An 18,204-nucleotide genomic window follows, 5' to 3' on the forward strand; every position below is an offset into this window, starting at 1 on the left:
TGATTGGGACTATCAATTAAAAGGAGAAGGGGTCAGCATTTTTCGTTTGACCTCCCTTTGAATAAGTGTTGCCATGGTAACACCAAATCTGTTCAGAATCTCAGGTATGAAATTATACGGATACCACTAGTGCCATGTGTACATAGTACACAGTGTTGTTAGACTATTTCATGTGCAGAAATTATAAAGAAAAGTCTTGTTAAAAGAGCTTTTCTTCAGTCTGAGAGTGGCACTCATCAATTTTGCCCTTTCAAAAAAGGGAACATTAATTTCTGTGTCTCTTGTATAATTTCCTTATCATGCTACATTCATTTAGCATGTCATTTATTAGGAATAAATGTCTATTAAAATGCAGTTGCGTCCTAATTCGCCCAACAATTGCATGTTTAAGATGCCAATGTTCCTTGACTTACTCATGTAAGTATTTCTCATATCATTGTATGCTTACAAACAACAGATGAGGACACTGTTATTGGTTCCGCAATATATACAAGCCTTGAGACCGTTTTTATTCTCAGTGTATACTTATGTTTATTCATACAATATATGCTACCTTGAGCCCCCTTTTCTAACGTCTAAAAATGACTCTTCCCTGCAGGGGGCAGGAAGCACTAACATTGTTATGCTTAATGATAATGACGGATAACGGTAACGTCATTTGTCTCAATTGGCCCTTTTGGGCGTAGAAATATTGTCCCAAGGTTAAGGCACTGATGAAAATCCAGAGATACATTAATTCTCTGGTATGCTTCCATCAGGACGTCATGGCTTGAGCCCAAAAAATGGATTTTGAGCGAAGCGAAAAATCTATTTTTGGGTGAGATGGCCATGACGTCCTGATGGACCCACCCTTCTTTTCTATGAAAAGATCTTCACGGTTTCCCTCCCTGAACTACTGTATCTGTAGCACCATGCTCAACGCTACAAGGAATGACCGATTGTAGTAGGGGAACCAGGGTAACCTCTATTGCGGCTACCCTTCTAATTCTGCCACATATCCCCCTCGAAGCGTAAAGGCTATTCGGGGTGCAGATTGCCATGTGGTGTGTCAAGAATACGTCCCCTGATTATATACGATACCCTTGAGAGTAATCTTAAGGCTACTCGCGCCAGAAGTTAGAATTCTGTGAAACCTTTGGTTTGATTCTCTTGGAACATCACTGGTGTCATATATACCCTTGGGAAGCTACTAAAGGAACCTTCCATCAGGACGTCATGGCCATCTCACCCAAAAATAGATTTTTTGCTTCGCTCAAAATCCGTTATATGGAAGATCTGTTTTAATGTTACTGTTCTTATAATATTTTATTTTGATTGTTCAGTATTTCTAATATAATTTAGTTTATTTCCTTATTTCCCTTCCTCACTGGGGTGTTTTTTCCTGTTGAAGCCCTTGGGCTTATATCATTCTGCTTTTTCAACTAGGGTTGTAACTTAGCTAATAATAATAAAAATCATAATCGTCTAAAGGTGGAGTCTTTGTCATTATCCCGTTACAATCAAGTAGCCTAGTCTTCACTGGCTTCTCTAAACTAAGAGCAAGTTCTCTTTAGTACTTATCAATACTATATTAGCTTGGTCGGCAATCATTACAGCATCGCATGAGAGGTACCGTGAGGATTAAATCACAGTATTGTCCCTGCTATGATATATCAAGGGAAAGCAGATAAGGAACTTCCCGAAACAATTTCTGTGCACACTCCACATAGTAATTGCTAAGAAAACCAGGGAAAGACATCTTAATGCGCAGTAGTGATAAGCAAACAATTTGGAGGAGGTCTTTCCAGTAGCCAGCAATTGAAGAAACTGAGGAGACATCGAGAATGGTGCGTAAGTTAACGCTTATATCAAGAATGCCCATTCCTTTACTAAGTACATGGGTTTTGTAAAGGAAGAAATTGGAAAAATTAAAAATTTCTACCAGTATAGGTCAATTAGACCAAGCTTCTGGGAAAAAAAGCAATATGAACACGAGGGGGGTTCAAAGAGATAAATGTACTTACATCGAATATCTAGCAGACTTGTTGATCCTGTTGGTTTGCTTTCATTCAGAAGCTTACTGACTGAATGCAAATAAATAAATTTTTGTTCATATAATGAAGTTCTTAAATAAGCATTAGTAATTGAGGATTTTGCCTGTACAGTACTTGCAATTTATTCGAATATGGTTCCAATATGAGAATAATAAAACATTCCAAAAAATATTTTTTACCATTTATGAAAGTTAATATTTTTTTCCTGAATGCAATAAATTTATTTCAAATGCAAAAATATTTAGTACTTTTATCAGTTAGTAGACTATCAATTCTTTGGAAAGAATTTACCAATATTCATCAATTAACACTACAAAGATAATAGGGAAAAAATATTTTCATTCATTTTTAGAGATTTTAATTCTTATATTTATGTTTCTATAATACTGTAGAGCAAAGTAAAGATGAAGCAGCCAAAGTTCCCTATTATTAAACCAATTGTATTACATTATCAAGATAATCTACTAAGCGCTGTGGCTGTCCAGGTTCATACTTTTTTAACTGTGATATTTCTAAAGTAGCCAAAGTACTTTTTAAAGTAGCTGGATAACAGAAAAAGCAAAATTCTCTACTAGCAAGTTCTTCAGCTAGCTCTATCTGATGATTTGCCATCAGCGTGTCATTTACCACTGCCACAAGTGGCTTCCCTGCTTCAAGGGCCTCCAAGCATGAACCAGCCCCAGCATGGCTGATAACTAGGTCTGCTTTCGCAAAATACTCGGCAATTGAGGGCTTCAGTCTGAAGTATGCAATGTTTACACCCTTACGAACACCTTCTTCTGGAACAAACTTTCCATTTCCAATCTGAAGAACAATTTTGTCATAGCCTTTCTCGCACAATTTTACGAGTGTTTCATCATTCACAACAGCTTCTATGAGGGCATCAAAATGTGTTGTGCCTACTGTGACAAATACAGTCTTCCCTTCCATTGGCGGATGCTTTCGTCTTTGCATACAAGCAACAGCAGGCGTTTAAGGCTATGTATTACTCCTCCTCAACAAGATCATTCTTGCCAATCACCTCACATACCTGAGATATGGAAGTTATTTTTAAAATTCATCAAATTCAGTAAATTTAAAAATGTTGCAAATTTTTACTTCATGATGTATTTCTACAATTACAGCACACCATTATTTAAATTACTGTATCAGAAAAATTATTTACCATAACATCAAAAACTTCTGAATATAGTTAGTACCATATGAAAAAGTCCTTAAGTATTTTAAATCACTGAATCAACAATCCAAAACATTAGCAAACTATAAGGACAAAATATTAAAGCTTACATGCATTATGGAAATTTAATAAATGCCATGCAAAAGAGTGGAAATTATACTAAATGAATATGCTAATTTATGATACTTTTTAATCAATTAAAATGAAAGCAGAAACAGTACTGTAGCACAGAAATCCCCTCGATACTTTATCAAATATTGTGCTAACAGGGAAAATTTCCTCTGAGTGAGTGCTGTAAAGAATTTAGGCCCCATGACCCAGCACTTGAACTGGGGAGTCCATTTAGCACCATCAGACAAAATGAGAAATATTTCCTTTGAAAAAGGTCAAAAGACGACTAATTACAGCTTCACCCAAAATCTTCCAAACTTCTGTTGAAGGCCAAATTGCCTCCAGCTCTTGAATCTGGAGCAATGCTCCAGAATGTGCTCAACCAAGGGTAAAATACCAAAATGGGCACAAACTGTAACACTGCTAATATGTATATGTGAGGCAGATTTGCCAGGTTCTCAGTGTATTGAAAATGACCAAAAATCTTAAGTGGAATCAAAATGTGTCAGCAAGGTAGTAATATTATCCATGATGCTTATAAGAATTTTTATAAAATCAATCATTTCAATATCATAAAAGTTCATTACTGTTTTTTTCTGTAGAAGGAACGTTCTGACTACTTAATCAAATGATGAAATTTAAGCTCGCCCGTATGCATCAACATCATTACCAAAGCACAATTCTACCATGTTAATACTTTGTATCTTGACAAACACCTGTGGTCACCTTAATATAACAATCTACTCTCATATCAACATCTTATACAGGACCTGAAATAAGGAGAAAAAAAACATGGCCTACTTCCGAGCGTCAGAAACTGGCTCGACACCATATTTGTTCTCTACATTTCACCATAACACACACAAAGCCTGACACAGCCTTAGAAGTACCATCTGAAATAGTCTTATCTAAGCAAGTCAAATACCCTAAAATAAAGTTTTAGCTCTTGAAAACCTACAAACCTCTTCTATCAAATTAAAATAACCCATTTTAGAATCTGCAAATGAGTATTTCAAGAATACTCTCCACTTTTTAACAAATTTCTCTAGTAAACCAACTGGCAAATTACATTTATATATCTCCACTTTTCAACATTTCTTATAGGTTCAAGAGAAGTCATTATATCTAAATCAATAACTAGGTTAGGTAACCGATTTGTTTTAAAGATCTCAGAACGTCTTGGTGTGATAGAAAGTTTCAATACTAAATGAGAACCGAAATGAGCTGTTTTTCTTGTCACTGCAGATAATTAATCCATTATATTTAAACCAATCCAAGAAAATTGAAGGCTATACTGTATGTCATTTTGGAAGTGGCTGCCTCTAATGATCTTGAAGAATAACATCAACTTACCTTAAGTAACTTATTTGGATATTTTTCCAAAAAAGGTTTCCTTAATAATTGAAGGCAAGATACAGCATCAAACTAGGACGTTTTCTTTGCATCATCTTCATCTTCCTATTCTTAAGAAAAGTAAAGGTATAACTTTAGTTTGAGCAAAAACATTGCCCTTCCCATTTGTTTACCCTTAACGGGAATGATTGTGCCTGCATATGGCAAGGAACTCATTTAGTAGGAGAGGTGCTCGAGCCTACTTCAACATTTCTGGGCTCGATCTGTGTCGCTCCGTGAAATGCTCCTCTAGCACCATTTCTAAGGCATAGATATTGCTGATTATACCAGAGAAAAAAAAAAAGATGCATGGAATGCCAGGAATAAACCTAGCTCGCTCACTCATTGAGTGTCGGTATAGAAAACTGGGGCGTGATTGAACCACGACCATAGATCCCTCACCAATTAGACCTCTCCTTCATCAACATCCCCCCCCTCTCTACCCCTACATTTCCCCACCCCCTATCCTCATTCCTCCTCAGCACTTGCGTTGGTCAGACGTGTTTTGTTTTGCTCTTTGTTGTTAAGTGTTTTTTGGGAAGATGTCCAATGTTTTAGAGATCCCAGCTCCCAAGTTGAGTATTATATTCATAAGAGCAAATTGGATTATGGAAATGCAATGGTTGCTAAGTAGGAGATACAAAAGTTATTTAAAGTGTGAGTCTCTAGGAAAGGATATTGACTCTTTGATGTGTTGTACACCATTAGAACCCTTACAGACTGGTGTGCTAAAATAACCAATCAATACCTAGGGTTCAAAACTGGGTAGGTTAGGTTAGCATTCACATTTTTGCCCAAAAAAATCACTAGACTAATGAGATTGTACAACTAGTTAAAAAAGGTCTAAAGCTCAAAGCTCATTACCATCAAAACCCAAAAGCTAGTTAAAAGCCAAGGGTTAGTTAACAGCTGAGGGTTTGTTAACCCTTTCAGCTTTAATCCCTATTGGTAATGTCTCTGCCTGGTGATCGCCAGACTGGGATTCAAGTATTGCTCAATCTCGTTAGTTCCTTTAGTATCTGCAACCTTAGCATCCTTGTGAGCTAAGGATGGGGGTTGGAGGAACCTATAGATCTACCTGCTGAGTCATTAGCAGCCATTGCCTGGGCCTTTCTGGTCCTATCTTGAACAACTTCATTACAAACTAGTTCAAGGCTGAAAGGACTATAATCGGCAAGAGCCCGAGGCCTTTAGGAACACAATCAAGTGAGAATACAACCCCAGGGAAGGAGGAGCCAACTCCACTGCACAAGCGAAGAGATGACTCTCACTTCCTTAGAAAAAATTTGAAAGAACTAACAAATCAAACAAGGACTTGTCAAAAGGTATCAAAATCAACAACTGGGTCTCTGCCCCTCTGACAGAAAACAAGGAAGGGAAACTTACAGTTGAAGCCTCAAGGAGTTGGGGGAATACCTGCATGTTAGAAGCAAGACCAATCTAACGAGCAAACTCCATCGCATTCGAGGTACAGAACTTTTCAAGTAAGGGGGCATCAGGAGGTAGAAAAGTGGAATCCTTAATGTACCTAAACCAACCACCTAGTAGTCACATAATAAATGATTAAGTCTCCAGTAAAACAATAAAAGCAGACTCCATAGCCTTTTTTGCTTAAAGCGCGCTTAGCACAAACATGCTAAAGAGTACTCGTGATTCTTCAGGATCGCCTCCAATCTATGATTGAGCGCTCTCATGCACACAATATTAGCATAATGAAACATGGCTCACCAACAACAAGTGCAATTATGACATGTGCCCACAATGACATGCCCAGGATTGGCGCGCATCTTGAGAGCAAGCGATTGCAAGGATTCACTCACGCCGAATACTATGACATGCTTCCCTTTCGGTACAAAAGCAAAGGCTTACGAAAAGCTGGTCAAACTCTGAAGTAGACCTAGGGAGATTCAATAAGAGGGTGTCACCTGCCACCTGAGGCCCTCCGGAGCTCTAGAAGAGAAGATTCCTCTTCCCCTCCCCATACATCTTAGAGACACTAGACACAAAGTCAGCCTATCTCTTGCGCACCTATAAAAGAAGAGAAAGCGCAAAGTCCCTCACAACTGGAGAGGCCCCTTAAGGAAGACATCCACTGTGACACATCTAGGAGGCATCCTTATCATTTCCTAAAACATCACTGGAGGAGGAAAACCCAAGACCATCTAAAAATCTCCAGTAATCGACATTCTGGTCCTCAATCAAAATCAATAGGACAGAGCTCCAGGACCAAAATTTATGGAGCCATTCATTATCGTCCTACGCATTACGTGGTCCATCCTCGACGCTTCTCACGGAGCACTGACTCTGGTTTAGTGCCAAGCCCAGACCCAGCAACACCCACATAAGTGCTCTCTGGCATTATCATCGGATCAAGAGGGTCTCGATGGGCAAATTATTGTCGCCAACCCGCCGGTCCTGCTCCCTTCTAGGCCTAAGCTATGTTGTGGTTTACAAGCCGGGGGATCTGTCACACCCTTACCTTGGGTACAGCCGAATGGTACCTGACGAGGAGCTGAAAGGGAATCCATGAGAATACCTATATTAGAATTACTAGTAAAAGCAACCTCAAGATTTTCTGTCAGATTGTAAAACTAAACTGAAACGTCTCGGTCTAAATTCAGTGCAAAGTTTCTATCTTCTGATCCCAGCCAGCTTCAAGAGAAATAGACCTAATTTAAACCTCTGTAAACCCTAACAGCCTAAAAGCCAGATGTGGAATGGCAAGGATAACAAGCATCTTGGGATTGGAATCATTCACCCTGAAGAAGAAAACCCAGAAACCATAATATAAAAATCAAGGAAATCATTACTCGCTAAGGAATTCACAAATAACTTCCTCTCCTTTCAGCTTTCTTATGCTGCACAGATTTCCCAATTTATAACATACTCAGCCATTACATTATCGGGCCAATACTTACACAAGCCTCAATGGATAGTCACATCACCTTATCCCTAAGAGGGTCATACTCCCTGCAACTTATTCTGATATCACAAGAAGAACAGCTTCTGACTGAATACGAAGGAGGGATGACAGGATTCTCTGGAGATTCCATGAAGAATAGAAAATCCAAGGTTGCAAAAATTCACCAAAATTAATAAAAATCTACACTTAAGATATTACCAAGAACATTAACTATACCAATTGGTTATTAAAGAACCCAACAATTCCTAAAGAATGAAAGCTCTAATTCTAAGCTAGAAAGCTCTAATTCTAAGCTAAATAAAGTTTGGAAATTTAACAGTGATCAATGTTTAGAACACAAGTGCACTCATTCACAACTGAAGTTCTAACAGGGTAGCCAGCCGGAGTGTTGCCAACTGGGAGACAGAAAAGGAATTACAGTAGTAGGTAGCAGGTTTGCCAATGTAGTTAAATGTTGGAGCGGGTTTGGGGATATGAGGCTAGATAAATTATCTTGAGGTAATGTTTACTAACAATGTAGTTAAATTTCAAGAATTTGGGAGTGTGAAGAAAATGGAATGAAATTTAGAAGTATATATAGTGTTATGGATGCTTTGGGAGTTTAATTTGGAAAGGGTGTACAGTACAGTGTACTGTAAAAATAGGAGTTTGTACAGTTCTGTATTGTACAATTACAGTAATATCACTTAAGTACAGTTAGTGGACTAAGAGATTATGTAGTGTGTTATATAAGGTCCTAATCGACCTCAAGTAGGCAATGGGTCTGAGTTCACCGACCCTAGGACACCAATATTACTTCGTTTTTCGATTTACGCAGTGGTCTGTTACCTAACCCTCATGGACTAATTGCACACGATCTTTTAGATCTATAGTACAGGCCCAGGCCCTAGTGTAGTAACCGGTAGGCTTGTGCAATGGTCGTCATCCTGAACACATTTATCAAGACAAAAGAGAGGCAAAAGATACCCTCCCCTCAGAGGAGTCCTTCATGGAAAATGAAGTCTGCCCAGGAATTTAGAAATCTGTATTCCTCTGTGGCTTTCTTTTCCAGCATTTTGCTGATAAAGAAGTTGAGGTCCAGGATTTTGGCTTACAATAATTTTTGTTTGGGAGAAGGTTTGAATTTCCCACAACTAACTCAGACCATTTGAGCCTATTTTCTGTCCCCACTAAGAAAATGTCTATCATTCTTTAAAACAATGGAGGTGACCTCCAACCTCAATGTATTCAATATTTAAGTCCTCTGCCTTTGCAAAATGGTCCAGAACCCTGACATCCCAGTCTGCTTCCTACCCCTCTTCCTCCTCTAGAAAAATCCTTAAATTGAAAAAGTCGCAGGAAATCCAGAATATGCACAATCCAGAGCAGGATCGGAGATGCACCCAGAAGAGGTTGGGGGGTGCAGATCAACAATTGGACTCGCCTTCAGAAGCAAGACTCCCTTTGACCCTCACGACCCCAGAAACTAAATACAGCATACTTGAGCCTCTAAGGTGCATTAAAGTAAGCGCAGTATCAGGCAATGTGCAGGTACAGTACTTCACTTGTACACCATCCACTTGGTGGTGAAAAACCTTGCAGTCAGTCAGGTGCACTCGAAAAGGCATCTCAGTACTTGTGAGAGTGCTGAGAACAGCCCTGGATGATCTATTGTTTCTAGTTCTGGTGCAAGTGTGGACTGGCCACAAGGGGATAGAAAAGGTTCACTCAAGCGCATGTGTTGGGGCGTTACCTGTATCCTGCGGGTCACAAGGAGAACAAACACGCAATGACCGATAGCTACTTCCTCTCATTCCATCACGAGCCAAATACTCTACCTTTGGAACTAAATCATCCTAAAAAAAAAGACCGAGATTCATCTTAATCGTTCATTGCCCCGCTTTCATCCAGACCAAAAGTATGTGTGTTCGGTTCGGTATGAGACTGAGCACCTGTATCACACAGATTTTCTTACAAGTACCAGCATCATAAGAATCTAACGAAGACAAGGCAGAGGATGAGAAAAAACTAGAAGAGAGGAGTGCATACAGTTCTTCTTGCTGGCCTTTTTTGGGGCCGAGGTCTTGGAAACCAGCAACGACACTAACAAAGGAAGATCACAGGAGACTCTTTGAATACAACAGCGATAACATCAGCAAGTGCCACACCCCTCAGCACGTCCACGTGAGAAGCAAGAGTCAGGAAAGCTCCGAACAATTTGCCTTAAAAGTCCTGGCGGCAATAAAACAAAAACTTTCTCCCGCTAACAGAGCAACAGCGATACCCAAGGAAGATTAACTTAATTAGATTCAAGTTGTCATAATCATCATACAGCCACACACCGCAAGAGGATAACTGTAAACAATCAAATTCCCTGCAATAGACAAGGATGATGAGTTTTAATGGCAGCTTTATACATAATCCTGTCACAAATTTGCAGCTCATCTGGAAAACCACTGCATGTAATAGTACTGTAATGCAATTTTCATTTAACAAGGTTTGCTTGAACACAACAGCCATCTACACACTTGAAAAATTTTCTAGGAGAAAGAAGAGATTAAAACGGCCAAAATTTTGAGAGGCAGCAAGAGTGTGAGTGTACTGCTTATGGCCAAAGTAAAATGTGAGTGTCTACCTCACAGAGGTGAGCGAGCTTTCATGCCACCTGTCGGTAGTTATAACTACATTGTTGAATTTTTGCAGCTGGAGTGCTGAAGACATACAGTACTCCTATTAAAGGATGATGGTCTGTATTTGTATAAGAACTAAGTAATGCTGATGTAATAAAATAATAGAATACTCTATCATCACCAATTCCTATACTGTAATAGCTTTTGTACATGAATGCACTTTCAATATCAAAACAAACAACAGGAATAGCAGAGCATGCAATAAGATTATTCCATAGTGCTATAGATTGGGTCAATAATAAAGTTAGAAACTAATTACTTGTACAAAATTAGAAGTTGAGGTAGAATCCCATCAATCATCAATAAGTAAAAAGAGCAAATTAATAAGTACGGTATTCCCTTACCAGCGACTAAATAAAAGACGATTGACAGGCGAGAAACAAATGCTCGATTAAGCATTGTCTTCATTGTTACTACTGTATTGAGTCACTGGGTGGCATGTCATTAATTACCAGATGACTTCAATACTGAAGGTGGTGTGACAGGTTTAATAGGGGCTGACCCGACAGTAAAATTCTTAAACACCGGGTTCATGCTTTGCACGTTGCTACATTGGTCCTAAGGATGGGAAAAAAAAATTTCTTTGGTATATCATGTGGTATTGGATTCTGTTCTAATTACAGTTAGGTCATTTGGGACCACATAGCAGCCTAATGAACAAGGTAATATGTTGGAATAATAAAAAAAAGGCATTCACCAGTTACAACTAAATATTACTGAAGGTGTGCATTCACCTGAGATGGCAACTTCCAACAGGGAGATCTGGGATAACGTATTATTAGGGTAATTAATGTGATAATTTGTGTTAAGAAAACAAACGCTCCTAGATCTTATAGGAATACAAATATCAGGTAAGGTTCATTGAAATAATTTCCCTATTTTCTTTTATTTTCCAATTTTATTCTTCTATTTGTTATTCTTTCTTCTCTTCTCATTCTCCCTTATTCTTCTTTCACTAAACAATTATGTCTACAATTGGTTCTAGTATTAGGCCTATAACAGGGTATATTAATTGTTTGATTACTTATAAATATAAGAATGAAATTATAAATACTACATTCATAATGTTTTTTTGCTTTTCTGAAGAATATTGAGCAATAATGAATGTCTTGTTTTTCTGAAGAATATGTCAACTTTACTGTGCAGTAATCCGTTAAGTTTTATATCAGAGACAACATAAGACTGCTTAAAATTGTGGAGCTGTTTGATACAAGTAACTGTAACGGATAATTGGCAACCATGGTCATAAATATTACACTGGACATCAAGTACCCCTATAATCAACACAAGATTTTGTGGAACCCACCTCCCTAGACTGGTTAAGGGAGGTGGGATATGGACTACTTTCATTGGTACAAAGTGGCTTCTAGCGGTAAATAAACACCCAGGTGGCATTGCCGTCTTCCCGACGAGTTGTGCTGTCCAGTGGTTAATGTGTTACCAGCTGGCAGATGAATATAGCAATGGAGAGCTTGAATCTTTGTCTCTCCCTTATATATACCAAGACCATGCTTACAAAGTGATGCACTACCTCCTAGGGGAAGGAAGGTAATATTTCTTTGGTATATTCTGTTCTAGCCTAGCAGGAAAGTCTTTGTGACGACTCAGGATCTCCAAAAAGTAAACCCATTTTTTTAATTTCTCAGATAAAAGCTGTTAAAGATATTGGTTACGCATGTGACTTTCTAAGTCCTTAACCCATGGCATGATCCTAAGACTAGGTCTGCATGCATTCATAATTGTTTTTGAGGAAGCTTTACATATGTCCAATTTTATTGATATATTGTTAATTCTAAAAAATCCAAAGTAATATCAGACCACTTGAAAAAATGTGCACTAGTTACAGTAACTAACTCAGCACCTGCTAACAAAGAGGTCCAGGCTATTGTATCAGAAGGAATTTTAACAAGTTAATTTTGGTTGCCAAAAAGCTAAAGTTTCTAGATTTTGAGCAAATGTATCAAAAAAATTATTCTATGGTACTTTCTATCTCCCTTTTCATTATTCTTTTTCATCTTATCCTTACTTTTACTTTTAATAGCATTTCATATATCCCCTTCTCCATTTCCTGGACTTTCCTACAGGTTTTAATACTACTGCTTTTCTTACCAACTAGTACTCATCCCATCTTACCACATATTCTTGAACCATCTCTTTCTAAAATTTCACTTTTACTATCCCTCTTAAATACTCTTCACACTCAATTGAGAAATGTTTTACTGTACTCACTAATAACTACAGCTCAGTGACAAATACAAAACTGATATGCTATAAGTTTCAAGAATGTTTGGATGAAATTTTATGCACCCAAGTTTCAAACATTACCAGCGATGGAATGATGTTTGCAATCTTAAATTGTACATATTTATTTACTATGGCAGCTTTTATTCATACTACTCTTAGGAATTTACCTAACAGTAGTTTGCATAGCTCATTAGAGTTCTAGATATGTACTATACAGGCTCAGTACTCTATTTTTCCAAAGAATTTCAATTTATTGTAATATGTTTGTACTGTAAATTTAATTGCAACCACTTTCATATATCTGAATTGCATGAATGTTTAAATTTGATATAAACACTAGCAGTAGATTCTTGTTGCAAGTTCTACATCATCTTGAATTTGAGGAATTACAGCTCCTTACATTTGACAAATACATTTTACTTTTAGAAAGACTTTATATCTCTAATTCACCCTTTAATGACTTAAACTATGTCAGCAAAAGTTAAAGACAAACTATGACCAGTGAGGAACTGTTTCTATCCTCCTACCTTACCTAATTACTTCCAAAGAGATTTGAAACTCTAAATTGCAGACTAAAATTTCAGGCTACAATTATCATAGAATGATGTAATTTAGATTAAGGTAAGTAATATCCACATTAGCATCCTATCCAGTTAACCCTTTTACCCCCAGGCTCTTTGGAAATTTCCAACCCTTAACCCCCAAGGGATTATTTTTTTCCCAGCACATTTTGCAGTATATTTTTTTTAAATTGCTCTAACAGCCTTAATTTTTGTCATAGAGAGGTCAGGTTGGTCTCATTCTCTTGGAAAATGCCTGAATTTTTAAAAAAATTATCAAAAATATGAAAAAAAGAAAAAAAAAAAATTTATAGCATTTTTTTGCAAGGATGTACCGGTACATCCATGGGGGAAAAGGGATGGGTTTTGTGAAACGTACCAGTACGTCCTTTGGGGGGTAAAAGGGTTAATTAAGAACTGATGCTGAAGTATTCTGCAATACCCCCATGGATACAATCCAAACATTTGTCAGTTCATGTTTGTTACAAAAACTTAATTACCAGTGAAAGCAATAACTTAGCAGTGGTATATCATGTAGCTAAATGTCTACCAAGGAACTGACAAAATTATCAGGCAAAATAAAGAAAGCATTATCTCTAGATGTATGTCTTGGGAGTACCCATAACACATGAATGGATGAAGATGTTAGCGACTATGGCTGTTCTTTGCACCTCATAATTGAAGCCAAGCTCTGCATAACCTACCCAAGCGGAATCCTACATGTGGTACAGATTATTTACTGGACCTATGCATTTCTAACATGAGATGATATCAGCCAAAGGAGATGGCTTCTTAGAACAGTAATCACACTCAATATGACAGCCCCTATCACCCAAAAGCCTTTCCAAAATTACAACTTTATAACCTTAGTGACATCTTTAGAAGAACATTCAATAAAAAATTTAAAAGCAATGGAGGTTGTCAGTTTAGAACAAAGAGCTGACAAAGCGAGGGGAACGAGCTACGTGTTACAGCTGTTTCACTCAATTAACCTCCCCAAATGAAGTTGTAAAATTCTGAAAATATCTAATTGTCAAATCTTATCTAAAAAAAAGGGAGCTTACAAACAAGTTTGCATTTTTGCAAGAACCAGAAGTTACATCTCTACTTACAAATAATACTGCTACACAAGGAAGAGAGATAACATTTTGCAGACTTGGTACAGGTTTATGTAAAAAGAAAAGTTTGACTAACTACTCTTTAGATATAAAAATAATAGGCAATTAGAAAGCATTACAATTTTATTACTTGAAATTGTTTTACATACTGTACTTACAGAATGACCTCACTAAAAATCTAGTATGCAAACAATATTGCACAATGAGCAAGAAACTGAAATTATGAACATTTGTAACTTTTACTTAAGTAAATTTACCAAAACATAAGTTACAAATAAGAAGCCTTACAAATAGCAAAATAATAAAGTACAAAAAACACTTAAAGCTCTTCAGCATTTTAAATCAAACTAGCAACACTGCAAATGAAAAAGAAGCAGCAATTGTTATTTGAAACATTACATGAGCAGGCAATTTTCTATATAGCTACCAAGGACACTGTTATTGTAACAACTAAAAACTAATATAGCAAATTTTAAAAGCAAATTGCTTTGATATATAAACCTCACTCTTTTATATAAGAGTTCCGTATGTTCCTTAAGACCCAGATTGTCCATTGATAGTTGCTAATAAATAGTTAAATGGTAGCAGGTCAGTGTAAGTACTGCCGCCTCACCTATCAGCAGACACACTATTTTCATAAGCTAAAGCAGAAAAAGTGGGGATTGTCTAAGGTGGGATTTTGCAAAAGAATTTGGGTTTGTATATTAAAGGAAATGCAATTTGTTTGAATAAAAATTGCTGTTTGTTCTTAGAATACAAACAATTTTTGATAAAGGACACACACCTCTAAGGTGGCAGGTTTATCTTTCAAAGTTGGCTAGGGTTTCATTCTAAAAATGGAGGAACAAATGTGGTTGTGAATCTTCATTGTCTCAAGCAGTCTGTTCCTACTGGCTACACCGATAGGATAATCCAGTCTCACGAGAAAAATCCAGGTTCACACGTAGGAATTATTATGGTCATGTGACTGCACACCATTCATCTTCTCTTGTTTAGAAGACTGAGGGAATGCATTCTTAGACCTTATTCTACTGACATATGTTTGGCTGTGTAGCTCACCGGCTAAATATCAGCTGAACCTACATGAAAAAAAAAGTCCTCCAAGATAGACATTCTTTGTCTGATGCATGAACCTGAATGGTGACAAACTTTCCTGTTACAATCTTGGTCAGTGTTCAGGCAGAAAGAAACCTAAAATACATGCAAGACAGAACACAATATGACTATTGCAGTTCAGTATCTCAACCCACAGTGGTTAAGATGCAATATAGAATTATTACACAAAGCCAAACAGAATGCCATGGGGAGAATTATGTAAAGGTAATTTCTGGTAATACCACAATAAATCAACTTTCATGAAATCACTCATCTTGCTGTCATACAATTAAGTCAAAAAGAAGGAAACAGAGTGATCTATAGGTAAGATCAAGACAAAGTAACCTGAATAAAGTAAAGAAAAGGAGAAAAATTCCAGTCTGACAACCCTATAAAAAGAGCACCACCACCTATCCAGTCCATGAAATTTCCTAAATCTACTCTTCAAAAATGAAAAGACAAAATAAGAAAATCCTGTCCAATTTGCAATAGATTTTACAATATATAAAAACTTCGTCTTTATAAATATTTAAGACAAAGGTTGAGTATCTGATAACAATCAAACTTTTTAATCACTTTGTATTTTCCTAACCAAACAAACCTGAGACCTTTGATAGCATAATGACTTAAGCGAAGCTGGAACAGACAGTTAAGCTGTTAACGAGGTCAACAAACCTGGCTGCCGAGTGGCGGGGGAAGCCCCGCCCACCTGGCAGATAGCGCTAACCTTCACTTTGACCTATGGCGTTGCACTAGCGGGGTGGTTGAGACGGGTCATACAACCTAAAGGTCATGGGTTTCTATGGGTAGGAAAAATACAAATTGATTAAAAATTTGTGATTTGTTCCGATACATAATACAAACCCTCGTCCTATAATAAGAGACTTATCCTGGAGGTGTGGAAGTCCCTATGAACCAAACTGGCTGATTTCTCTGACCAGGCAAACGTCAATGTACATTAGTCTTGTAGAGGAGCAAAAGTCATGACTCTACTGTTCAATCTCCTAACTACCTGAGCATATAGATGTCGGAGATGTTAGGTTAGGCCTCCAATAGGGAAAGTGAACAGTCTTGGAAAATCTCAATCCTACCAGATTATAAGTCCTTCAATTTGTATTTATATGCTTGATGGTAATACAAATGTCTCTCCATCCTTCCTTTTGTAAGAAGGATGGGAGAGATGCTTCAATACATACCAATGTAAAGAAAAAATTTTCTATTGGGTAGTGTCCTTTCCACCTGCATAATGACGCAACTGCTAGAACCCCAAGATAGGGGCCAGTCAGTCACTCTACCTTTCATTCTTGAACTTAAGTCAAAACCACTATCTTAGGCGAAATGCTTTTTGTCCTATAAGGGAACTAGGCTTGCTACACAACCTGTTGAGCAGCTAACACCGGTCCTTAAGAGAATATGGGGGGGGTGAAGGTTGTCTGGCATTTCCAGACAACTCCCTTCAGCACCAGTGCCACGGACAGATTCTTCCTGAAGGCGTGGCTGGGGCAGATACTTCAAACTTCGTGAGCGCGCAATCTTGAAGGGTCGCTCTCAGTGCTTCCGAGGAAGAATATACGTGTCTGATAATTTCACGAAGCTAGAAGGAAATAGTATTCTTGGAGATTGGCTTTTTTGCCCTACCTATCCCAAAGAAAAGCCACTTGTGCTCTGGTTTGAAGTGAAGGGGTTTCCTTGAGGTAACATACTAGTGCCCTTACAGAAAAGAGAAGTCAGTCACCCTGATTGCTAGTCTCATCTTTACGAGAAGATATGGAGAAGAATTTGAACCTCGGGTCCCGAGTTGCTGAGTTTTGAGTCTTCACCACAAACTCGGGTACAAAAGCCAACGAGACCTTCTTCCAGCCCCAGGAATAACTAGTGGCATACAATATGCTATGAAGTTCACAAACCCCTTTCATCAAGGCAAGCGCCAGCAAAAACATGGTATTAAAAGTGACACCCATCCAATACCCTTATTAAATGTTAGTTCAGCACATGTTTAATAGAGGCAAGAATTCTGTTAATCTTACAGGAGGGGTGTTTGAGTTCCCTAATGGACAGGATTGTTCAAGCTCCTCATTGGCATAGACAGTTCCCTAGATGAGGAAACGTCCAGGCCTTTCAGTCTAAAGAGTTGGCTCAGGACTGAACAGTAGCTATCAGTTGCACAGATACATTCAACCAGAGGAGTACCCAGTTTATGACACCAACTGCAGAAGATGACCCATTCTCCCTGGTAGACAGCTTCAGAGAATTTAAGGAGGTATCCAACCATCTCTCTTGCAGAACCTCACAAAAAAAAAAAAAAAAAAAACTTTCGCTCAGAGATGTTGGTTGTCTCTACATGTGAAGAGACAGGGAGGTTGGTTGTGGAATATCTGCATGTATGGCTGACTGACAAGATTAGGTCATTGGGGAGACTTCTGCATGCATGGCTGACTGAAAAGATTAGGCCATTGGGTACCTTGCCTAAAAGCATCATCAAATCCAAAAATCATTCGGCTTGTGGTCACTTGGGAGCCACCAGGCTAAACCTGATGTTCGAAGCCGTCAAAATTTTGTTGAGTATTCATCGTATCAGACAGAAGGGGAAAGGCATAACCATCCAGACTGTTCCACGGATGTTGGAGCTCATCTTTCATGGCAGCAGACAGATCTGAGACTGGAGAAAAAATACTGGAATCTTGATTAGTCAGATTATGAACAAATCTATCGTCAGGGAAACCCAAAAGGCAAGAAGCCTTTCTGCCACGCAAGAAGAGGGAACCACAATATTCCTATGACCTGTTCCTAGTGACTAAGTGTGTCTGCCAGTACATTCCTCTTGCCCAGAATGAATGTTGCAAACAACTCTATTGCATTGTTTAATGCCCTAGTGTATACCT

The 18,204-nt window shown here is 38.0% G+C and overlaps 1 protein-coding gene across 2 annotated transcripts in view; it reads right to left on the minus strand.

Moving 5' to 3' along the window:
- Nucleotides 1-2,243: 2,243 nt before the first annotated feature.
- Nucleotides 2,244-18,204, minus strand: part of LOC137645833 (EF-hand calcium-binding domain-containing protein 7-like) — a 34,240-nt gene continuing 18,279 nt past the window's right edge. The window contains exon 2 of one of the 2 annotated variants that reach the window (XR_011045355.1): nucleotides 2,244-3,063. Coding sequence is in view for 1 of the 2 variants with exons in the window: in XM_068378808.1 (XP_068234909.1) it covers nucleotides 3,019-3,063 (45 nt within the window). In the remaining variant the exon portion in view is untranslated. The remainder of the gene's footprint in view (nucleotides 3,064-18,204) is intronic. The other variant, XM_068378808.1, reaches the window with a different exon arrangement.

This window comes from Palaemon carinicauda, chromosome 8 (genome assembly GCF_036898095.1).
Source record: "Palaemon carinicauda isolate YSFRI2023 chromosome 8, ASM3689809v2, whole genome shotgun sequence".
NCBI lineage: Eukaryota > Metazoa > Arthropoda > Malacostraca > Decapoda > Palaemonidae > Palaemon > Palaemon carinicauda.